At 45.7% G+C, this 24586-nt stretch overlaps 1 protein-coding gene across 4 annotated transcripts in view; it reads left to right on the top strand.

Moving 5' to 3' along the window:
• The first annotated feature begins 1612 nt into the window (after window positions 1-1612).
• Window positions 1613-24586, top strand: part of GRIP1 (glutamate receptor interacting protein 1) — a 597356-nt gene continuing 574382 nt past the window's right edge. For all 4 annotated transcript variants that reach the window (XM_070493998.1, XM_070494003.1, XM_070493995.1 and 1 more), the window contains exon 1: window positions 1613-1810. In XM_070493998.1, the coding sequence (XP_070350099.1) occupies window positions 1753-1810 (58 nt within the window). In that variant the 5' untranslated portion in view covers window positions 1613-1752. The remainder of the gene's footprint in view (window positions 1811-24586) is intronic.

The following is a 24586-nucleotide window of genomic DNA, read 5'->3' as shown; positions in this document are numbered from 1 at the left end:
TGACAGGTGCGACATTCATATTGATTTTCTGGATTTTACTTCTCAAAGAGTCTGGAAAGGAGATCGGAGCAGCTCAGACCGGATTTCCACTGATAACCCCCTGGGATGGTGTGACTCTGCCCTTCTTTTAGCCTTCAATTCCTTCACGGCCGAAGCTTCTGGGCCTGGGCCTCTCCTTGCTTAGGAGAGAGAGCCACTTGCCTTTAGCAGCTGGACAGTTCTGTAATGACAGACAGCCACCCAGCCAAGGGGCAGGGGCAGGAGCACACATCCCGGCCTGATAAGACTGCTTATGCCGTGGCAGGGGGAAAAAAAGATGCTATCTTTCTGTCTTTTGCAGTTAGCACATTTCTCTGGCTGGATTATTTTGTTTCCAAGAGAAGAGAGAGAGAAGGCTGGCAGGAGCCAGTGTCCTCAGTTCGAGAGAGCAAACTGCAGTTCCTTCAGAGGCCAAAATAAACTGCAGGACCCAGAGTCCCCACAGCGCCGTGGTTGGTCCTCAACACCTACCAACCAGTAGTTATAGCCTAGAGACCCGAAATTCTTCCGTCCACATCAGACGCTCAGGGAGTGCAGACCTGGGGTCTCCAGCCAGGCCTCCAGCTACGAGGCAGACGGATGTCAGGACCCCGCAGGACAGACAGGTGCCAAGGGTCAGCTGCAGACTGCCAGGAGCCCCTCTTGGCCTTCTCCCTTTGAAATCACAAGCCCCCGCCCCCAGGTCTGGGCAGAGTCTTCCAGGCTCCACGTAAGGCTCCCCCTATTCATTCTTCACCGGTATTCTATGAGCCTGTGACAAGGGGAAGAAACTAACCATAAAACCTGATCATAAAACCCTTCTTGTACTTGAAGACAGCGATTAAACACTCACTCAGCCAAGGTCTCCTCGCTTCATTTAAAACAAAAGAGGCTCTCCACTCTCGCCCTTCCCACCCCACCAGAAGATGGGTGCCCGGAGCCGGCGCCCGCCCTCCCGAAAGTTGCTCCTTCCCTTAGTTGAGGGCCAAGTTGGCGAACCCGTAGCCGCAAAGTCCCCACTCGGGGGACGGGGCGACAGCAGGGCGGGGGAGGGCGAGGGGGAGGGACCAGAGGGAAGGACGCTGCCCCCCGCCTCCGCGGGGTCGTCGCCCGGCCGGCCGAGCGGCGGCGGGCGTTGGGAGGGCGGCGCGGCGGTGGCGGCGGCGCGGGCGCGGGCGCGGGCCGGCTCGGTACCTGGGGCCGGGCGCGCCTGCCGCGGCGGCGGGGCGGAGGGAGGCTGTGCGCGCGCCCTCCGTGCCCGCTCGGCCTCGCGCGCGTCTCGGGGGAGGCTCCGCCGAGGGGCCGGGGAGCCCGCAGCTCAGTCCTGCCGCCGGCGGAGCTTTGTGCGGCGGCAGCGGCGGCGGCGCCGAGTCCCACCTGCTGGCGGCGGAGAGACGAGGGCGGGAGGCGGGGAAGGAGGAGGGGAAGAGCGGCGGCGCGAGCGCACGCCTCCCGCCGGCGCCCACCTCCGGGGGCTCCGCAGTCCCCGCGCCCGGCCTGCACGCGCGCCGGCCCGGCCCGGCCTGCCGTCCCCGCCGCCGCCCCGCCGCCCGGCCCTGCCCGGCCCGGCCCGGCCCGGCCGCCGCCCCCGGAGCCGCGGCTAGTGCAGGCGAGCGCGGGGCGCGCGGCGCCGCCTCTATGCGCCCGGGAGCCGCCTCGGCGCCCCAGCCCCGCTGAGCGGCCCCGAGCGGAGCGAGCGAGCGGGCGGGCCCGCGCGGCGCAGGAGCGGACACCATGCCCGGCTGGAAGAAGAACATCCCCATCTGCCTGCAGGCCGAGGAGCAGGAGCGAGGTGAGCAGGCGGCGGCCGGGGCGGCGCGGAGGGGCCGGGCGGGGCCCGGGCCGCCCTCCCCGCGCGCCCCCGACCCGTGCCCGGCTCGGCCCAGGGCGCCCGCCCTACGGGGCCGCGGGCTGGCGAGGCGGCGTCGTGCGAACTCTGAGATTTCTTTTTTCGCGGGGGCCCGGGGTGCGGGGGAGGGTGCTGCCGCAGGAACTTTTCGCCTGGGGGGTGATTTTTCTGGAGAGGACGTCGGGGGAACTCTGGCTTCCCCGAGCCCGCTCGTACGGTTAGCCCCGAGCGGCTGGCTGGGGGCTCGGGGTGACGATGGGGGGTCCTGCAGTGCTTTAAGTGACTTTTCAAACTTTCCTCCTCCTCCCGCGGCCGCCTTCGGGGTGTCCCCGCCTCTGGCCGGGCTTCGTGTGCCGCCAAGCCCAAAGTTGCTGAGATTCCGGGAGGAGGAGGAGGAGGAAGAGCGTGGGCGCGGGCGGTGGGCGCTGCCGCAGGTCTCCGCAGGCCGAGGGGCTAGGGGCGCAGGCTGTCCCCAGGCCGAGGGGCCGGGGCTGGCCGGGATGATGCCTCGGAGATGAGTTATGACCCAGCGCAGTCGCCGCTGTCAAGTTAATACCGCAGGACTGCGGGCTTTTCATAATTACTGTCTGTTTTCTTTGTAAAAGGCGGCTCTCCGTGCCAGGTTGCATGTAGCTCTTTTGTGCTTCAGCCTGACAAGTGCGCTGGTCACGTTGCTTTTAAGTGACTTGTAGAGAGGAGAGTTGAAGGCCTTTGGCACCTTAAAGGCTTGGTTCTGTTGGGGTCGTGTCTCGGTGTTTGGATTGTGCAGAGGTTGGCCAGGAGTTCAGCTTGGTCACCTGGATATGATGTACTCGGTGCACCAGAATTTCCTCTGCAGGCCCCACGGGGCTAGAGGGGTGTGCGCGTGGCTCTGCTGGCATCCAGAGGGACCCTGGCTGGCAAGGTCCACCCGGGGTTGATTCCTCTGCGCCTGCCACCCCGGCCTGGCCTGGCTTCGAGGAAAACGCTTTAGAATTGGGCGGGTTTCAGGATGCTCGGTCTGCAGGGGCTGTGGCAGCAGTCGGTGCCGAGGTTAAATGGTGCTGCGTGGGTGGGTGGATGAGCCGAGCAGCAGGGGCACAGTCTGGTGCGTGGAGAAGGCAGAGTTGTCAGCGGAGCTTAATCCAGCAGCTTGATGAGTTGATATGGAGAGCGGCTTGGTTATTGGGCACGCCAAAAGTTTCAAGCTTTTGAAATAATGCTTGCTACTGAAGAACCAACGTACAATTTCCAGTTTTTCTCTAGGTGGCACAACCTGTCTGGTTTATATCCTGTTTAAAGACTCAGGGAATTCATCCCTTTTAAACCACTTCCTTATTAGATGTGTGCATTTCCAGCACACTTTCTGGCAGGTTGACCCACTCCAGAGGCACCCCTGCTTTAGAAACACTTCTGCTTTTCGCTTTCCCAAATCATATCTTAAAAGTTGCAAATCATGGTGCTGATAATTTGTAACCAGGGTAAAGCACTAAATGAAAGCTTTCTGTCCACCATGGAAGTCCGCCCTGGCAACTGAGCATCACAGCGCACTGGTGGTAAATGTATCTGTTTGCTTAAAAAACGCAGTACTGCCAATAAGTTTTATCGGAATGCTCAAATGGGTAGATTTTTGGATTTGGACAAAATGTACCTGTATGTCTTTTAGAAATATATGGTAACTTTCAAAGATGATCGCCTCATCTGCTTGGTGGAGATAAGACTGAATTTCCTCCAGAACGTAAAGATCTGAGTCAGAAATTGCGTCTTCTGCCTTATCTTCTCCAATAGGAGAAAATGGGCAATGGTTGTTACTTGGGGTCTTTTTTCACTTTAAAAGCTTCTTACTTTGTGCTTGTATTCTGCGATGCTTTTCTAATTAGGACTGTTTTTGATTGTGGTGTTTCTTTTTGAGTGCATAAATATGTGTTTTGTTTCTTTTAAAATCTCCTGCCTGGTGTTTGTGTTTCAATTGTGTCTGTGTGTGTACACACATATGCATATATACATATATTTAGATTAGCCGAGCTGTCTGCATGATTTTTAATGCATATGTTAGAGGACACTGCTTGAGACAGGCTTATCCTTCTGGAAGAATTTTATTGTAATGAGCAATGTTTTCTCTTTGCATTTGAAATCAGTTTGTATATAGCTTTTTTCCCTGGGAATTTACAATTTTAAATGATTCAAATAGTGTTAAATTAGGTTCTTGTTAAATATGAACAAAGATTAAACTATCAGCTTGGTCAGGAAAATAATGAACATCAGGGAAAAATACATCTTTAATTTTGTCTCGGGATAACGTTGACCAAAAAGCCAATTTCTCATATCTTACCATTAAATTCCAAGGTTAGATGTGCTTGTAGAAGCGTTGCTCTTTCTACACCCCCCATCCCCAATTTACATTTAAACATTCTAAAACCCATTATGGGGACTACTCTAGCATAACATTTTTTTCATGTAGATTTTATTTAGCTGAAGCTCTTTATGAAACTTAATCCAAATTAATACAGGCTGCTAGCTGCTTTAAGGACCACATTTTTGAACAAGTATTTCTTAGCATTATTCTTTTTTAAAAAATGCTAATCTCAACTCAGAGATTGAGGGAACCTGCCTTCTTCGTATTGTCCCATCCAGACAGAGGTTTGGCCAGTCTCTGTAACTTCATGCCACACCTACACACTGTTCAGAGCTCGGGCTCATCTGGAAGGCCTCTGTCGAGATGCTGTCGCGTGAATGGTTGCTACTGCATGCAGTGCTGGGCACAGAAACTCTAACGTGTGGGTTGTTGCAGCAAATGCGGTCACTTCCAAAATGCCGTGTGGAGATTCGCCCATGTACCGTGACTTACTATTAAAATTCAGAGCCCATTTCTCTGTCCGCCCCCCAGTTTTCTGCCTGAGCTGATAAACCCAATCCACTTAGAAACCACCTAATACACTTTTGGGTAAATCTTTTAGGGGAAGATAAATGATTCTGAAGACTGTTCTATTTAACACCTCTTCTAATCAAATTAAATTAAGTAATTTCTTAGTTGTTTTAATCTGCTTATTAGCTGATCATGTGTAATAGGAATGTAATTGTTAAGGAAGATCTCATTGTAAAGGGGTAGATGCCTCAGTAATTAACCATGCCTTTCTTTGCCTCCTAGCTTCCTTCCAGATTTGTGTGGCTTTGGTTGGTAAATGTTTGTGTGTGTGTGTATTCACGAGAAGTGTATGCCTTGTGTATACCTCCTCTCCCTCTTGCCTTTCTGTTCTTCTCCTAAGTTTTGGAGGACTACAAGTGAACTTGAGAACTTCCCCTTGGACTCCTGTGGGAATTATTGTGTCTGGGGTTTTGCTAATGTTTTGTCGAATGAGAGTGTTTGGCTCTTTTTAGATATAAAGAATTAGCTCTTATAAAATACCCATGAGAAAGCACAGGGGGCTTACGGAGTGCGCCTTTCTTGCATCATTGGTCTGTTTCATTTTGCATGCCACAAGGAGATCTGGTGACCATGCCCCACACAACCTGCTTCACAAAAAAGTCCAATTGGAAATTGGGTTTTGACCAGGGAGGACTGTGGGGAGAGAGAAGAAATCAAGAGGCAGGGAGCAGCCGCTGTGGGGCGGGCCCTGGGTTCGACGTTCACGTGCATTATTTGGAACAGATCTTACCACATGCCTGTAAGGTAGGTTCTATTATTATTTCCCCTGACAGATGAAGAAACTGATGCTCACAGAGTGAATGAATTTACCTAAAGTTAAAAAGCCAAGACTTAGGGCATCAGTTTCTAAAAGATAATTCAAAAAAGAAGTTACATTTCCTGAGATGAAGCTTTTAGTATAATATTAACATTGTAACATCTTATGGAATTTTTTTGGACAGAATTTTAATAAACTACCACTAAATCTTTCATTAAGAATTCAACAGAAGAGTTTTTTTTGTTATACATACTGGGAAAAAGCTTCCAAAGTGTATTTTGGGCTTTTGACAAACTGACTTGGCTGGATAGGTTTATTAACTATAACAGTAAGGATTGAGATGTCAACATATTTTTAAGTAGAATTATTTGACTAAGCTTAAAGAAACTCATTTAAGTGAATGGCTTTTCCACCAAAGACTTGATGTGCTTGCATAGTTTTCCTTCTTTTCAGACAGTATTTGCCATGAAGGCAGGAATTAACAAAAATTAGGTATTCTTCCTGGCTGCAACGAACTGGAAATTACTATATTGTTAATAGTCATTGTGCACTTGCTCTTTTGCCGACGTTTTCCTTAATTAAAGCCATCCGTCTGAAGTCAGCCTGGCCATCTTTCAGGAGGCCCGGTGGCCAGACAAAGGGACTTCACATAATACTTTCTCCTGCGGCAGGCTGAGCGGTTCCTTTCATGAAGAAAAAGAAGTATCCACTTAAATTGGTAAAGGATATTGAGAATTGAGTATCATGGGTTTTCAAACTGCTGTATTAAATGCTGTGTGGTAGCTGATGGTTTAAGGCATTTAGGTTTGATCAGTTTATTTTCAGTTAAGTTATAAGAGTAGTTTAGCAGTACAAAATGCGAGTCATAGTGATACAAAGTAACATGTCTGCCAACGCTGTTCCAACACTAAAGCAAGACCTGGGTTTGCGTCTCTTGTTTTGTCTTCCATTAGAATTTATTTTTTCTTAAATTCAAGGGTGTCCTAAGTATAAATATAAAAAATCTGTTGATACAAATTTCCTTATTCAAGAAGCCTACTTCTTTATGTCAGTGGCCAAAAGGTGCTGTCAGTTTTATGGGAAAGTTAATGTTCTTTAAATATATCGACCGATTAAAATGCACCCAATTGAATTTCTTACTGCCTTTCCTTTCGACACTGATTAAACTTTAAGCACCAAATCAGGGGCTGAATGGAAGGTGAAGATGTGGCTCGCATCCAGGGCGGACTCCTTAGCCACGCCCCACAGAGTGGCTGACAGGTGTTTGAAGTCACACAGCAGTGGGTTTAAGCTCGCTTCAGCAGTTCCCAGCTCTGTTGGTCTTTCAACTTCTCAGGGCCTTCGGTTCTCTTCTGTAAGATGAGGACAAGTAACATTGACCTTGTGGGGGGATTAATGAAACTAACAACTGGGGGGGCAGTGTGCCACAGTACCTTGCATGTGGTTCAGGGCCCAGTAATGGCAGCTGTCATTATTTTTATGATACCTAATATAGATCTGTAAATTTAACACCTCAGGGTGTCCTGATGATGAAACAATAAATTTTTATTCTTTGAAAACTTCATAAAGTAGTAAACCCCCCCCCCCCAAAACTCCAGTGTTTTGTGAAAAGCTACACTGAAACAGAGAACTTCATGAGGCCAAGGTCTTTGATATATTCTAGCTGACTCTCATGGAGATGAAGAAACTCCAGTGTAGAGGGAATGTTTCATCCATTTAGTGAGCATTTATTGAGCACCAACTGTCCTGATGGGGGCTGGTTCCTATTTTCTAGGAGATTAAGTATAGTTGTAAAGTCATGGATGTGACAGACAACTCAGTGCAGCCTCTCTCCTCCTGTCCGTGTTGGTGCTGAGGGAGCAGAGAATAGGGGTTGACTGTGCTGAGGGCAGGTGGGGCCGAGGAGGTGACACAGAGGAAGTATTAAAAGACCTGGAGGCAGGGAGGGGTTTAGGAGTTTGGGAGGGGATGTGAAGACAGATATTTCCTGCAGGGGGCATGGTGTGTTCCCAAACATTGTGAAATAAAATATTCCAGGAACCACTACTAATTTCTTAAGGGGCTGAAGCCTAGACTATGAACGTGCATGTGAACTGTCGAATGTGACTATGCGTTTCCCCATGAGGTGGGGAAGCCGGGTGGGAGAAGATGAGACTAGAGGTGGCCGGATTTGGAAGGACTTTATATTCCGGATTGGAAAGTGCAGATTGTATCCAGCAGGTGATGATGAGGAGTTAATTGAAGGACTTCCAACAGGGAAGTGAAGGCATCAGATCTGCATTTTAAAGACTTTTTTTTTCTTGCAGGGGAAGAGTCCCGTAAGCTAACATCTGTTGCCAGTCTTCCTCCTTCTTCTTGCACCCCCTCACCCCCCCGCCCCCAAAGCACCAGTACATAGTTGTGTATGGTTTAAATTCTTGTAGTTCTTCTGTGTGAGCCGCTGCCGCAGCGTGGCTACTGACAGATGAGTGGTGTGGTTCTGTGCCCGGGAACCGAACCCAGGCCACCGAGCACACCAAATTTTAACCAGTAGGCCATCAGGGCTGGCTCAGATCTGCATTTTAAAAAGGTCACTTTGTAGCATGGAGGAAAGATTGGAAAAGGGAGGGACTGGAGGGGTGGGGATCAGCCCCGTTTCAGGCCATGCGAGATGCTCGGGAGAGGACGGGTGGGCAGGTGAATGCAAGCTGCGTGGGAGGTGCAGGGCTTCCTCAGCGCCTGCTGCCGAGCCTGGTAGGCCTGCCACCACGCATAGCCTTCCTTACCCCTCCTCCCTCCATCTGTGTAGGGGAAGAGTGTAAACATAGTCAAGTAGAATAATATGAAAGTAGAGGACCAGGCTGGCCATGATGATAGCTTCATGTGCACTAGTTTTTTTCTTTTAATTATATAAAATTCACATACTGTCCAATTCTAAAGGAAAAACCATTATCCTGTGCATTTGTCTCCTAATAAAACTAACTTGGAATTTTAAGCAATTTTTTTAAACTGAAAGAGAGAAAAGTAGTAGTTATTGTTTTATAGAAATGTCTCCCCTAGTAATAGAATTGCGTGGGATTTTAAAAATTATTATTTTCTGAAAACAACTAAATGTTCTGTGAATAAAGTTTTCAGGTACTTCTGATACAGGACTCAAAAACAGAAAATGAGGTTAAAGTCTTCTCTTGGCTCTGTTCCTGATTGTCTGGCCAGGCACAGAGGGCCCCTCTGAACCTCTGTCTTCTCATCTGCAGAGTAAGGATGATTCTTGGCACACTGGCCTCCTCAGGTGATGTCATGGGGTGGAAGCTATTATTATTACACTGTTGTTACATTACAAAGGGGAGAAGTTGTTGAAGACTGAGACTCTTAAAGTACATTTGTCTATTAGTTGGCCATTTCTGGATGGAGGTGTAATTTTCATAACTTCTGTCTCATAAACTGGAAATTTTCATTAGAAAAATCTTATTTCTTAGTCTTCCGAAGTGAAGTTCAAATATGTTATGAGGTTTCCACCTCAGGCTCCCATTTATAAGAAAATAACTCAAGTGCTGCAACTAAGTTACAACGCACACGATGCGGCCCAGCTCCTGGAGGCGGTGTCTCCTCCGGCTGCGCTCGGGAAAGTCCAGCTCAGATGCTGAGTGGACTTTGCTGCTGGTCCCTGTTGTTCATGTTCTGTTTCTCTCCAGTTTAAGCTGCTGACCTCAACCCAACATCCAAGAGACCACTACTGCTCAGCTGAAATCATGTATGGAGGCTTTTTAAGGGAGAAAAAACTCTTGCAGATCTCCACTGCCAACTTTATTTTTATTACACCGCTTAAATAGGTAGTCACGTAAAACTCCTGATGCTTACAGCTCCTGGACAGCCACAAAGCCCAAACAGATTTTACAGAGGAAATACAAACAAAACTACCAAAAAGTCAGTAACTTTCAAATTACCGTTTATTTCATGTGACTTGCTATTGTCTGCCTGAGGCTAAGTTCCCTCTTGCGGCGTGAAGACGGTACTTGGTGCCACGGAAGTAATGTTGTCACTTTTTTTCTAGTGGAACTCCTTTGAGTCCTTGGTTTTATCAGGCTGTTGTCGTTTGGTCTTTCCTGGGCATGAACCATTATTTACATGTGAAGCCTTCTATTCTCATTGGTCTCTTTTGCACCATTGTGATCCTGAATACAAAAGCTGGTATTGGCACTGCATGTTGATCTACACTAGTACTTCTGACACTGTTTGTGGTGAAAGGCTGGGTTTTTTAACCCAGTCTGCTATGTGGTCCTGTAGCACAGTCAGTGCCCCGTGTGCAACTCCCTGCCTGAGCATGACCACACCTGCACCTGTTTATTCCCAGTTCAGTGAGAGGAGCCTGTTAATCCCAGACTTGGGTGTCAGGGTGATGTCAGATGGCAGGAGGCCTTTCTGAAGACCCCTCCTGTTCAGTACTTGTTTAACTATGAATAGGTAATAAACAGTTTCCTGCCTGGCCCCGTCCACAGACCGCACTTTGAATAGCACCGATTCACAGTATGTTTACATAGCTGGGGTCGGGGAGGAGGGCTCAGAGGATGGGGGTGTGTAAACGTGTACACACTACTTTTAAGACATACAAATGAAACATAACTTATTTTCTATATGTGCTTTCACCTTGCTTTCAAGATCCCATTCGCACTGAAGATGGAAAACATCTGATCTTGTCAATTAAGAGCATATCACTCTCCAATTTAAAAACTCTTGGGTCGTTTCTCTCATTTCTCAAGGGTTTCCGCTTCCCTCAGTCCCGAGATGGTGTTCGGGAGAGGGGAAAGCTTAGTATCCTAATGGCCCTGGTGAAGGGCGTTTTATTCCTTGTGTGACCTCACTGTGTCCCCTGCTCTGGACGTGGCACGCTTGGTGACCGGGCAATGTGCCCTGGTACCCACTGAAATGAGACTGTTCCGGTTGGGTCTTTTGAATGTCATCCTGGCAGCTGGTTAGGCGTTCCTGGACCCCGCCATTGTGTCTGTTGTGAGGTCCTTGTAGCCTGTGACCTTCTTGTCAAAACCCCGGCCTTTCTAGTTACCAGTGCTATCAGCATTTCCATATCTCTCCTGGGAGCCAGGGCACGCTGAGCTGTTTTCTCTGAGTCATGATGGAATCTGTGGTATCTTAGGAGGTGCCCTCAGCACCACCTGTCTAATGGCACCGTCTACAGATAGTGCCATTCCGTTGCTCTAGTGCCATGTTGAATGGTGCCTGTGTCAAATAGGGGAACTTCATGCTAGGCAGTGAGGGTCATTGGTCAGAGTGTTCACTAATGCCCTCAGCGCTGCTCAGGTTGGTTTTTCTCTCTGTTTGCACTTGTCAAAGAGGTTGGAGTCCTTGCAGGGTATCGGACACTTACATCATTCATTTGCCCCCTCTTTGTTTCTCTTTCTCTGCTGTACCAGATATCTGGAGTGGCTTGAGTGATTTGACAACCTAGAGCTGGAGGGGACAGGTGTCAGAGGGTGCGTGACTGATGAGAGGGGAGGAAGAGTGCTGTTCCAACCCTACGTGCACGCCTCTCCCTGAGATCCAAATGTCAGGGAGAAAAGAAAGAAGGAATGCCGGACAGCCCAGAGAGGACATAGCTTGAAGCTGGCAGCTAATTTCGACCAGTACCTTCTATGGATCTTCCTTGTACACGAGCCTTTCTCACATAATAATTTTCCTAGAAATCTGCCCTTTACGTTTCATCAGCAGATGCGTGAACATGAGAACTGACATATTTCTCCTCATATTGGTAGTTTAATTGCAATGTATGTTTTCTGTCACGTATTGATGTATTTGAAAGGTTTACTTTGTAGTTGAATAAAGATGTTCAGAAGAGATCCCTAGGTATGCGCAAGACTTCTTGTATGAATTGATGTTAGAATTAATAAATGTATATTTTTTACTGGTGAAATCTTCATTTCTTTTTTTCCCATAATTGTTGAATGTAGCAGACAATATGAAAATTTGATACAGAGTCTGACGTCATAAATTACTGGAGTTCATGTCTTTTTTAGGTATAGTCCATCATTTGAGAAAAAACTAATGAATGTAATTTTTACCTGCCAGTACATTAAAAAATAACAAAACAATGGAAGATGACATAGGTAAACATTCAGATAATAATGTAGTAGGTATGTATTTGTTTGTTTATTCTGATGTATACTCTGAATAGTTTTCCTCCTTGATATCTTCGGAAGTCAAGTATTTATATCTCCTATTACTGACGTTTGTGAATTCCACTGAACAAGACCGTGTTGTGCGCTGATACCCTCATGAAATCAAGCTTAGACGGCTGTGAGCATTTCTTCATCTCCCTCTTCACTAGTGTCAGGATGGCTGACTAAAGGAGAGTGGCATTTGAAGTCAGATTTTTCAGATGGATTCAAGTGTTGCTTTTTACATGTTTAATTTTCTAGTATGTGCAGAGCATGTTTTCATTAAATGAAAACCTTGAAGGCAATGTAAAGTTAGTTTCTTTGTTACTATTTCACTTTTCCCTCCATATAATTTTAGTTAGGGGGGTGAAAACTTGCCAGGCTAGAATCAGGCACCTGTCGTGCTGCATCTGCTGAGAGAGCATCTCGTCTGGCCTTGTTAGTCAACTTGGATGCTGCTGCTGTGTGTATGTATATATATGTGCCCCACCACCAAAGAGTAGCCCTGGGTTTTCACCAACAATCATATAAAATTAGTGAGTGTGATGGTCTCGGCTCTGCGTTCAATGACCCACCCTCTCAGCCTCTACTCATCACAATGAAAAGGGAGGGAGGGCAGTGTATTAGTCTGCTTGCGGTTCCGTAACAAAATACCATAGACTGGGGGCTTAAATGACAGAAATTTATCTCCTCACGTTTCCGGAGGCTGGGAGTCCTTGCTCAAGGTGTTGGCACGGTCAGTTTCTGTGGGAGCGCTCTCCTAGGGTTGCCAACAGCTGCCTTCTTGCTGCGTGTGCTCACTTGGCCTTTCCTTGGAGTGAGCGTGAGGTCAAGGGTGGAGAGAGCTCTCTGCTGTCTCTTCTTGTGAGGACACAAATCCTGTGGGATCAGGGCCTCACCCTTATGACCTCATTTCACCTTAATTACTTCCTTGGAGGCCCCATCTCCAAATACAGCCACACGTGGCGTAAGGCCTTCAATATATGAATTTGGGGGACACAGACATTCAGTCCATGACGGGCAGTAGCAGAAGTTTATGTGATGTTCCTATAAATTTCATCTTTCGGTGTCCAGAGGCTGCTCCTTTTGAACAGAAGATGATGTACTGGTTTTAAAATACAGCCTCTGCAACTGTTTTGATAGTCTTCCCGTTGAGTATCTGTGTCTCCTCCCTTTGAATCCTGGCAGGCTTGTGGATGCTTTAGCCAGTAAGGTGCGCTGGACCTGATGCTGTGACTTCAGAGGCTGGGATACGAAAGGTGGTGCAGCTTCCCCCTTGTGAGCTGGAGCCCGGGACCACCGTTGTGGCTGCACTGCTTCTGATGTCCTGAGGCCGCCCTGGCCTGAGGGGGCCAGTTCCCATGGAGAGGCCACCAGGAGGGGCTCTGCTTGGCTATCCTGGCCCTCAGTCTTCCCAGCCCAGGCACTGCACGTGGGAGTAAATGAGCCTTTAGATGATTTGAGCTCCCAGGTGTTGAGTCAGTCGCCCAGCCTTTGAGTCTTCATAACTGAGGCCCCAGACATCAAGGAATAGATGTGAGCTGTTCTCGCTGAGTCTTACCTGAGTTCCTGACTTGCAGAAACTACGAACGTGATAAAATAGTTCTCAAAAGGTGCCTAGGCTCTGGGGTAATTTGTTACACAGCAGTCCCTTATTTCTTGTTCTGCTGTCCTCTCTGGAACTCCCTGTTTGTCATCAGCAAAAAATCCTTTGTATCCCCAGCCTCCTCCCTGAGCTTCCCCTCCCCCTTCTCACTCTAACTGAAACACGGCCTCCATTAGGAATTGCTTCCTCTGCCCCCTCAGGGGTGGCAGTTGTCTTTCACATACCCCTGGAGGAGGGGTAGAAGGTCCTATTTGTTCTTCTTTGCTGCTTCCAGACTGTTCACCTTCCCTCCTTTCTAAAAATCCTAATTTAGGATCTTGTGCCGTCAGACTCCACAAACCCCCGTTTCTCCTTGTTGTGGTCACTTTCTGGAGTCTGTGACCGTTTTAACACCTGGCTCACTACCACTTGTCCCAATACTACTTCTGTCAGAATTCCTGTGATTGCAGTATTCACATGAATTGTCCCTCTGCTTTCTTGGTTTCTCAGTCCTGTGTCCTCCTCTCTTTCAGTTGTTTTATCTGCCACTGTCCCTTGGCTGCTCCCTTCCATGGCCACGTCCTAGACCAGCAGTTCTCAAAGTGAGGTCCTGTGGCCTCTGGGGGTCCCTAAGACACTTTCAGAGGGTCTCTTAGGTCAGAACTGTTGCCATGATAATACTAAGATGTTGTTTGCCGATTGAACTTTCATTTTCTTGTGAGCGCACAGTGTGGTTTTCCAGAGGCTCCGTGACCTGTGATGAACGTCGTCATTCCGGCAACTACAGGAGTCCGTACTTGCATATTCTTGTGTTTTAGTTTTGATATGGTAAATATTAATAGACATAACCCACATAACCAAAACCTTTTTGGGTCCTCACTAGTTTTTAAGAGTATAAAGCCATCTCAAGACCAACATGTTTGAGAACTGCTACCCTCAACCTTGTCATTATGAATGACCACAGCCCTCCTTTGTCTCGTCTTCAAGCATCCTGCTCTCCAGTCAGCACCCATCTCTCTGACTGTTACCTTGACTCCAAAAATCCTCCAGCCCCACGAGGACTAAAATCCATTGACCCTACCCCTTTATAATATTCCACACCCCCCAGGTCATGCTTTCTCTTCTTCTCAACTTAAGTTCCTTCATCTATCATGTCCTCAGTCTCTTAGGTATACTCCTAATCTGTTCTTCCTTCTCTCGTTTTGTAGGACTAACTCGGGAAACCTGGTTAAACTCAGCTATGTACCCCTCTAGTTTACGCCCGTGCAGTTTAATGTGGTTGGAGAAAACCCTCAGCCAGGCTGAATGGTTTCACTTTAATTTTGTGATCGCTCGTCTCCAATGGGCCTTTAGTGCTGCCAGGTTATCAAGCTGTATTTCCTTGGTTGGTTCATTCACGCCTCTGCTCTCCTCGTTGGCTGACACCTCTCGTTCTCTCCCTTTTCCTCGAATCTTCAACACCTCCTCTTCCATTCTCGCCTTCAGCTAAACATTTTGCTTCTTATTTCACTTGGAAAACAGAAGCAATGAGAAGAGAACGTCTGCTTGTATCTGTGCCCACGTGTCTGTCTCTGCTCCTGTGACAGTGGCGAGCTGTGTGCTGTTATCCTGGGCACCAGATCCCATTCCTTCTTGCCCTCTCCAGGTCATGGCTCCAGCACGTTCCCCCCTCTATCCAGGATCCTCAGTCTCCTTCTCTACTGGATTATTGCCATTCTGCATACAACCATGGTGTTATTTAACCTACGTTAAAAAACAACCCTCTTGGGGCTGGCCTGGTGGCGTAGTGTTTCGCATGCTCTGCTTCAGCGGCCTGGGGTTCTCCTGTTTGGATCCTGGTTGTGGACCTACGCACCGCTTGTCAAGCCATGCTGTGGTAGGTGTCCCACATATAAAGTAGAGGAAGATGGGCACGGATGTTAGCTCAGGGCCAGTCTTCCTCAGCAAAAAGAGGAGGATTGGCAGTAGATGTTAGCTCAGGGCTAATCTTCCTCAAAAAAAACCAACCAACCCTGTCTTCACTTCCACTCCTCTAGTTACCATTCCATTTTTCTATTTCCCTTAACAGCAAATCCCACGAGAGATTTGTCTACACTGACTCTATAGCAGTTCCTCTTATTCTGTCTTGAACCTGGTCAGTCATGTTTTTGTGCCCTGTTCTGTGTCCTTTTACCAGGATAACCAATGACTTCTGTATTGTTAAACCTAGTAGCCAATTCTCAGTCACTTATTACTTAGCCAAACAGAAGCCCTTGAGATAATTGACTGCTCCCCTTCTGGAAACACCTTGTTCCCTTGGTCTCTCGGCTGTCACATTGTCCTCCCTCTTGATCTCTTCTGGTGATTTTTCCTCAGGTCCGTGATGTCTAAATCTTGGGGTGTGCCGGGGTTTGGTCTTTGTGCCTCCTCTTCTTCGGTGCTCTCCTCCAGTCTCGTCAGTATGCGGACGCTTCTCAAGTTTGCATCTCCAGCCTCATCCTGTCCCTGAACTCCAGGCTTCTCTATTCCCCTAACTTTCAGCATCTCCATCCGAATGTCTGGCAGATGTCTCAACATATTCAAAATCAAGCTCCCGATTCCCTCCCTCAAACCCGCTCCTCTACTCCTCTCAAGTGTTCCCTATCTTGGTAAATGGCAGATCCATCTTACCGCTTGTTTGTGTCAGAGCCCTTGGTCTCCTGGGTTCATCTGTTTCTTCATACTCCACATTGCATCTGTCAGAAAATCCTGTTGACTCCACCTTCAAAATATACCTAGAATGTGATCCTGGTCACCCATGTGCGTCACGTCCAGCTCCTTTCAAGCTGCTGTCATCTGTATTTACCTGGATTGTTGCATTCTCCTCCTAACAGGTTTCTCTGTCTGTCCCCTCGCCCTATGTTCTTACAACTGTTTTCTACAGAACAATGGGAGTGATCCTTTTAAAGTATGTCAGATCTGATCAAAACACTTTAATGGCTCCTGTCTCACCGAGAGTAAAAGCCAGATAACCAGGCTTCCTTTTACCCGCTTGTCTTTCTTCCCCATCCTTGCTTTTCACTTCCTTTGCTCCAGCCACACTGGTCTCAGACACCCAGTTTGCTCTTGTCTCAAGGTCTTTCTCTGCACTTGCTCTTCCCTTTGCCTGTGTGGCTTGCTCTCTCACCTCTGCAAGTCTTTGCATAAATATCGCCTTCTTAGTGAAGAGTTCCCTCACTAGTTTAAGGTGCAGCCTCCCCATGTGCCCTCTCTCCCTGCCCTGCTTTAGTTTTTTCCATTGCACCATATGACATACTGTTTATTGCTTATTATCTGTGTAGTGTGTATGCCTGTTGCTTATTGTTAATGGAAGCTCCACGAGGGCGGGATTTTTCTCTGATTTGTTACTGCTGTATCCTCAGCACACAGGAGAGCCCTTGGCTCATAGGAGGTGCTCAGTAACTATCTGTTGAACGAATTGAGGCCTCAAGGCAATGTTACTAAGAGAACAAGAGAAAATGATTTTCAGATGACGGAGGAGTTGTGTTCAGACTTAGGTTTTCTGTTGCTCTCAAGGTTTGTGTTTAGCTTTAAGGATCTTGATTCAAGGGGAAGAAGAACCAGGAACAGTTTTAGTACCGTATCATTCCTGGTCTCCTCTGTGAGGATGAAGAAGAATTGGGGACCTGGATAAACTGCTCCCACCCCAAGAGAGGTAGCTGGCAGATGAGCAGGCAGTTTCTCTTCCATCACTGGCGATCTACGGACTGGCCCTTGAAAAGTGCTCTCGCGTGTCTAAAGCTACAAGTATTTTCTGCTAAAATATACCTTTGTTGATGATAGGGTTGATAGTTTAAAGCGGGAAAATGATAAAGGAATGTTTTACAGTAAAAATCTTTTTCTTGATATTCTGAAGAATGATCGTCATGTCAGCAGCTGTGTCATAGTTGTCTTATTTGCGTCCGCTCTGCCTTCCACTGTGTAAGGCACCATGTAGATATCTAATATTGGTTCAGTTAGTGAATACATGAGACAAAATGAGTTGGCATGATGAAAAACCATGGTAGGAAAGAGAGAGGCCTGTTCTCTCCACTTATCTAGAGGCAGAAGCTGTGTAGAAGTCATGGGTAGAGTGTATTGCCGTCTAGTATCAGGACGTATCACCAAATTATGTCATGCACTTGCTCTAAGTGAAAAATAATTTCTGTTTTTGTTACAGGTGGCATTTGAAGGAGTTGTGCCAAGGACAAGGTGGTTTTTTAAAACAAATCTGAATAGTTTACGTACTTCCGTATCTGTACTATTTTTTTTTCCTTCTTGATTCTTAGAAAAGAACTGAAGGCAAAATCTGACAGCCTCCTTTTGGCCCCAGATAAGTCCAATTGGTTTACAAGTGCATGATGACATGCCAGTAAAAGGAAGATTAGTATATTTTGCCCTAACTTTTCTAAGCCAGTTCAGTGTACTTTCAATGGAGTGAAGTAAAAAACGACCTTTAATTGAATAATTTATTATGCCATTTATTTCCTTAATATCAAACACAGGAAGTAGTACTTAATCAATTTCCTTGCTTATTACTGAAACCAAAGGGCTGCACAGTTATATGGCAAGCATTAGGGAACGTTTATGTATTTTGGGGGAACACATTTATAATGTTATGATACAGCGCTGCTCTTTGTTCCAAGGCTGTGTTTCATACACCCGTGCATTCTTAGCTGCATCATCTTTTCTTTAGTTGCGGTTGATTGCATGGTGGACGATCTCCTGTTTTAGCATCACCATGTATCATACTTAGATTAAGGCAGTTGGTTTAATGGAATCGTTTCCCCCTAGAGCATCTCTTTAACGACTAATTTTCCCAGGCTCTTGTTACATGGAAACCGTCATTTGCTTGTGCATGAGTGGTCTTTATCTGCACAAGATCCCTTGATTTCTTTCTGAATTCCCAAGGTATCCACTTGGTTTCCTCCCTCAGCCCCAAACATTGGAATATCAGAACAACAGTCATTTCTACCCTCCACTCTGTTTTTTTGTAATGCCTGGCACAAACAGTCTCAGGCATCACTAAACACTTGTTGATTATCCAAACCCCCACTCCTGTAGACCGTTCAACCTAAGGCGGACTCCTGAGTGATCAGAGGGCTTTCTGGGTTCCTCACCATGTCAGTTAGATTTGGAATGTATGCAGTGGATGAGGAAAAAATACTCAGGGATCAAAATTTTGCATTCTATTATGGGAAAACAATTTAGGAAACTTGATGGTACTATGGGATAATTAGAGATTTGGGCTATTAGAGTCAGAGTTGGATTTGAATTCTAACTCCTACACTGATTGGGTCTGTGGCTTTGGACAGACTGTTTGACCTCTCAGTTTCTTCCTTTGTCAAAGGGCCATAATCAGAGCTGCCCTGCGGGGTTGTAGTAGATTTTACGAGTGTCTGTAAAAGTGCCTGTGAGGGGTCGGCCCTCAGTGATGGTGGCAACTATAGCACTGTGCGCTCAGGATGAATGTGCTACTTAGAGGATCGTGGTCAGGACGAGGTACAGCTTTTCGCATGATGGTGGGCGAGGCAGTTACCTGAGGCTTGTTGAGAAGGTGGGTTCTGGGATGTTTGGAGATCCCTCTATCTCATGAGGAGTAAGGGGGATGTTCACAAATTTCCCCTGCTAAAATAAGTACTCGGTAACACTGTAACTATTTGTTAAAAGTATTTGAAAAAATAATTATGAACATAACTGTAGATATTTACGTAGGCTAATTCATGTCAGATCTAAGGGCCCCAAACTCCGTATGGAATTGCACACGTCTGGATGAAAGGATGGATGTTGAATCCACGCGCCTCCGTGTGCCTGTTGCTGGTATGCGGTTCAGCCTGACATCAGGCTCTGGAATCGCAGTTTCCAGTCCTCTCCCTGTCAGTGACTGCATTTGAAAAATAGCTTTTGTTCAATGCTTGGCTTCCGATGTATGTTAAACCGAGTCAATAAAATAAAGATACTGACCAACTATGATCTCTCCATGTGGAGGACCTGCAAAGACGTGATGTTTGGCTTTTGTTTCAGCTCTTCAATTAACGGCTTACGAGTAAATACAAGACAAAGCAGAGCAGAAAGCAGCAGAGCTGCTCTCTGACCTGAGCTTATGGCGAACCCAGCCTGAGACCTGAGGGGATCCCCTTCGCCGCCCAGACCCCTTCTGCCCCTGGCCCCTTGCGGTGTTTGCAGCCATCAGGAGCTCCCTAGCTTCCTGCTCCACTGACAACTGGATGCACCTCTGTGACCCCACTGTTCAGAGTCCAGCCTGGTTCACAGCCTCCCAGGGGAACCCCTGCCGGGGAGGACTTGATTTGTTATTGAAGTCGGCACTGATGACCCCTTCTGCTTTGGACCCAGTCCCGATCACAGTAGGATTCAGGAATCTGTTGCCAGGGGACCGGTCTAACGGGAGGCTGCACATCACTGAATAGATCAGGAACACGGTGCTAGTTAATTCAGGCCTTCACACGGAGCTCCTTCTGTTGCAGTGGACAGACCATCAAGTGGAAAATTTTAAAAATCCCTCTGCAGAGTGCATTGGCCCTGCCCCTAGTAAATGAGTGTTGAATAATTAGCCTGCCTGGGACGCAAATAATTGGCATCCTTAGGGAGCCCATGGCATGTTGTGGTCCAGCCCATCTCTTGGTGGGTGGGATTGACGTGCCTGCCGAGTCCCTCCGTTCCATCTTCAGGCTCTGCCTGGGTCTCTGCTCCCTGTTCCTGGTTCCTGCTGCATGACTTTCCACACCACCACATAGCCCAGTCCCTGCCAGCATCCTCGAATGCCTCCTGCCTGCTCTGTGTCTCCTTCAGTCACGGGGCGTTTCCTGGGTCCCCAGTGTGTGTTTTTTCCAGCATCTTCTTGAGTCCCAGAATACCTATTTCAGCTTTTTACTAGGACCAAGCATTTCCCTGGTTCCCTGCTTTCTGTCTGGGCATGCCGGACAAACTCTGACCTTAGCCTCCTCTCTATCTCCTTTGGAAACCAGGACCTGTGGGATTTCTCCAGGTGTTTATTATGCAAAAGTTCATTGCGCCTGTGGTGTGTGGGTGCATTGAGGAGGAGGGAAAGCAGTGTGCAGCAGCTGCCATGCTTATTTGATCCTGACACTCTCGCTGCTGGGGTATCTTGGTGGGTCACGTAGTTCAGAGCACGTTGGAGAAATGCTGCCGGCTAGCGTGGTGGCGATATTTGGGGCTTGAAAAAGTGTATACAGCAGGTGCTTCCCCTCAGCAGCGGAAGAGCATCAGTGCTGTGGAGTGGTTGACGCTGAACTTGCCCGGGGTTTTCTCTGTAGAATTGCAGTGTCACTGTAATTAAAATCTCTCCTCCCAGTTCTGATGTTTGGTTTCTGGTTGGCCTTCTTGATTTCTCTTTTCTCTCTAATTGAGAAAAGTCAGCATTTATTGAGAACCTACTGTGTGTCATATGCTGGGCTAGTTTCTGGAAACACAAATATGAGTAAGCTCAGCCTGCTCTTGAAAAACGAATTGTAGTGTAAAATGAACATTTTATAAAGCTGGTGCTACATCAAGCCAATTGTTTTCTTTTTCTTATTTCAGGCCTAGGACTTATTTAACAGGGCTTTTTTCTCTTTCCACTCCAAATAATAAAGGATCCCCTCAGGGTAGAGAAAGAATTTCTGAGCTTGTTACAAAAAAATACAAAAGAGAATAAGTTGCATGAAAATTTAATCTCTCTATACATCAAAATATACCGTAAACACAATTAAAAGGCAAACAGTAAACTAGAAAGAAAGTTTGCAACATAAAAGACAGAAGTTTACTATATGAGCAGATAGTAAATTTTAATGTCATCTTTGAATGAATGAATGAGTGAATGAGTTCAAAGCAATAAGGAAAAAAAATCACCCCAGTAGAAATAGGAAAAAGATGTGAAGAGTTGGCATAGTACAAGTTACACACAGGCACACACACACAAAGAAGTACAAGTCCAAAATCTGTATACAACAAAAGCCAAGAATGCAAATTGAAACAAATAAACTTTTCATCTATTCTTCATTAATTTGATAAATGCTTATTAAGCACTTATTATCACTATACTGTTAAATTGCTTTATAAATTGTTGTTTCATTTAATTTAAACAACAATCTGTCTGAAATAGCTATTGTTATCCTGATTTTCCCAATGAGCAAAGAGCTTCAAGAAACTAAGTCTTGTAATACAGGTAGGATTTTGGAGGCAAGGTTTGGACCCATCTCTGAATGTCCCTGAAGTCTGTGCTCCTCGCTACCGAGGTGTTCAGTTAGCATTAAAAATACCAGGAAGGCGGCCCTGGCCCCGTGGTGTAGTGGTGAAGTTCACGCGCTCCGCTTTAGTGGCCCAGGGTTCATGGGTTTGGATCCTGCGCACAGACCTGCACACTGCTCATCAAGCCGTGCTGAGGGAGTGTCTCAAATACAAAATAGAGGAAGACGGGCACAAATGTTAGCTCAGCAACAGTCTTCCTCAAGCAAAAAGAGGAAGATTGGTAACAGGTGTTAGCTCAGGGACAATCTTCCTCAGCAAACAAAAAACAAACACAAAAAGCGGGATAGATATTTGATGATATGACAAGTTGTTTATGAGACAAGGTTACGTAAAAAATAATTGCAAAACAGTGTACATATATGATCCTACAAATGTTCTTTTAAAAATGGTATAGCATAGAGCAAAATTTGAAAGGATATATTTTATACTATGTGAATGGTGCTTATCTGTGACTTTTCTTTTTGTTTATAGTTTCTAATTTTTCTACAATGTATATATATAGTTAGAAGCAACAATATTTAAAAAATCTTGTAAATTTATGTGTATATCTGTCTGTATGTGAACATGACAACATATATATTTTTTATTGCAGTAACATTGGTTTATAACATTATATAAATTTCGGGTGTACGTCATTATATTTTGATTTCTGTGTAGATTACATCATGTTCACCACCCAAAGACTAATTACAGTCCATCACCACACGTGTGCATAATCACCCCTTTTGCCCTCCTACCTCCCCACTCCCCCTCTAGTAGCCAGCAATCCAATCTTTGTCTCTCTGTGTTTGTTGTTGTTTTTATCTTCTGTTTCCGAGTGAGATGATACGGTATTTAACTTTCTCCCTCTGACTTATTTCACTTAGCATAATACCCTCAAGGTCCATCCATGTTGTCACGAATGGCCAGATTTCTTCGTTTCTCATGGCTGAGTAATATTCCATCGTGTATATATACCACATCTTCTTTATCCATTCGTCCCTTGATGGGCACCTAGGTTGCTTCCAAGTCTTGCCTATTCTGAATAATACTGCGATGAACATAGGGGTGCATGAATCTTTATGCCTTTGTGTTTTCACGTTCTTTGGATAAACACCCAGTAGTGGAATAGCTGGATCATATGGTAGTTCTTTTCTTAATTTTTTGAGGAATCTCCATAGTATTTTCCATAGTGACTGCACCAGTTTGCACCACCAGCAGTGTACAAGGGTTCGCTTCTCTCCATATCCTCTCCAACACTTGTTGTTTCCTGCCTTGTTAATTATAGCCATTCTGACCAGAGTGAGGTGGTATCTCATTGTAGTTTTGATTTGCATTTCCCTGATAATTAGTGATGTTGAACATCTTTGCATATGCCTGTTGGCCATCTGTATATCTTCTTTGGAGAAATGTCTATTCAGATCTTTTGCCCATTTTTTAATTGGGTTGTTAGTTTTTTTGTTGTTGAGATGTATGAGTTCTTTATATATTTTGGATATGTTAACCCCTTATCAGATATATGGTTAGCAAATATCTTCTCCCAGTTGTTAGGTTGTCTTTTTGTTGTGTTGATGGTTTCCTTTGCTGTGCAGAAGCTTTTTAGTTTGATGTAGTCCCATTTGTATATTTTTTCTCTTGTTTCCCTTGCCAGGTCAGATGTGGTACTTGAAAATATGCTGCTATGACTGATGTTGAAGAGCATACTGCCTATGTTTTCTTCTAGAAGTTTCGTGTGTTACATTCGGCCTTACTCTCTTTTGAATTGATTTTTGTGTATGGTGTAAGATAATGATCTGCTTTCATTCTTTTGCAGGTGGCTGTCCAGTTTTCCCAACATCATTTATTGACGAGACTTTCCTTTCTCCATTGTATGTTCTTGGCTCCCTTGTCGAATATGAGCTGTCCATAGGTGTGTGGGTTTATTTCTGGGCACTTGATTCTGTCCCATTTATCTGTGTGTCTGTTTTTGTGCTAGTACCATGCTGGTTTGATTACTATAGCTTTGTACTATATTTTGAAATCAGTGAGTGTGATACCTCCAACTTTGTTCTTTTTTCTCAAGATTCTTTTAGCTGTTCAGGGTGTTTTGTTCTTCTATATAAATTTTAGGATTCTTTGTTCCATTTCTGTGAAAAATATTGTTGGAACTTTGATAGGGATTGTGTTGAATCTGTAGATTGCTTTAGGAAGTATGGACATTTTAACTATGTTAATTCTTCCAATCCAAGAGCATGGCATATCTTTCCATTTCTTTGTGTCGTCTTCAGTTTCTTTCAACAATGTTTTATAGTTTTGAGTGTATATGTCTTTCACCTCTTTGGTTAAGTTTATTCCTAAGTATTTTATTTTTTGGTTGCAATTGTAAATGGGATTGTATTCTTAATATCTTTTTCTGCTACTTCATTGTTAGTGTATAGAAATGCAACTGATTTTTTATGTTGATTTTTTGTCTTGCAGTGTTACTGTATTCATTCATTATTTTAAAAAATTTTTGGTGGATTCTTTAGGTTTTCTATATATAAAATCATGTCACCTGCAAATAGTGACAGTTTCACTTCTTCCTTTCTAATTTGGATCCCTTTTATTTCTTTTACTTGCCTGATTGCTCTAGCTAGGACTTCCAATACTATATTAAATAAGAGTGGTGAAAGTAGGCATCCTTGTCTGGTTCCTGTCCTTAGAGAGATAGATTTCAGTTGTTTTTTTGTTTTTTGGTTTTTTTTTTTGAGGAAGATTGGTCCTGAGCTAACATCTGCTGCCAATTCTCCTCTTTTTGCTGAGGACGACTAGCCCTGAGCTAACATCCATGCCCATCTTCCTCTACTTTATATGTGGGACGCCTACCACAGCATGGCTTTTGCCAAGCAGTGCCATGTCCACACACCCGGGATCCAAACCAGCAAACCCTGGGCTGCTGAGAAGTGGGATGTTTGCACTTAACCACTGCATCACTGGGCCGGCTCCTAGCTTTCAGTTTTTCTCCATCGAGAAGGATATTAGCTGTAGGTTTGTCATATATGGCCTTTATTATGTTGAGGGGCTTTCCTTCTGTACCCTTTTATTTTTTTGTGAGGAAGATTTG

The sequence above is a fragment of the Equus asinus genome, chromosome 22 (assembly GCF_041296235.1).
Source record: "Equus asinus isolate D_3611 breed Donkey chromosome 22, EquAss-T2T_v2, whole genome shotgun sequence".
NCBI lineage: Eukaryota > Metazoa > Chordata > Mammalia > Perissodactyla > Equidae > Equus > Equus asinus.
The sequence above is the reverse complement of the archived record's forward strand: the minus strand, read 5'-3'. Positions and strand labels throughout refer to the sequence as shown.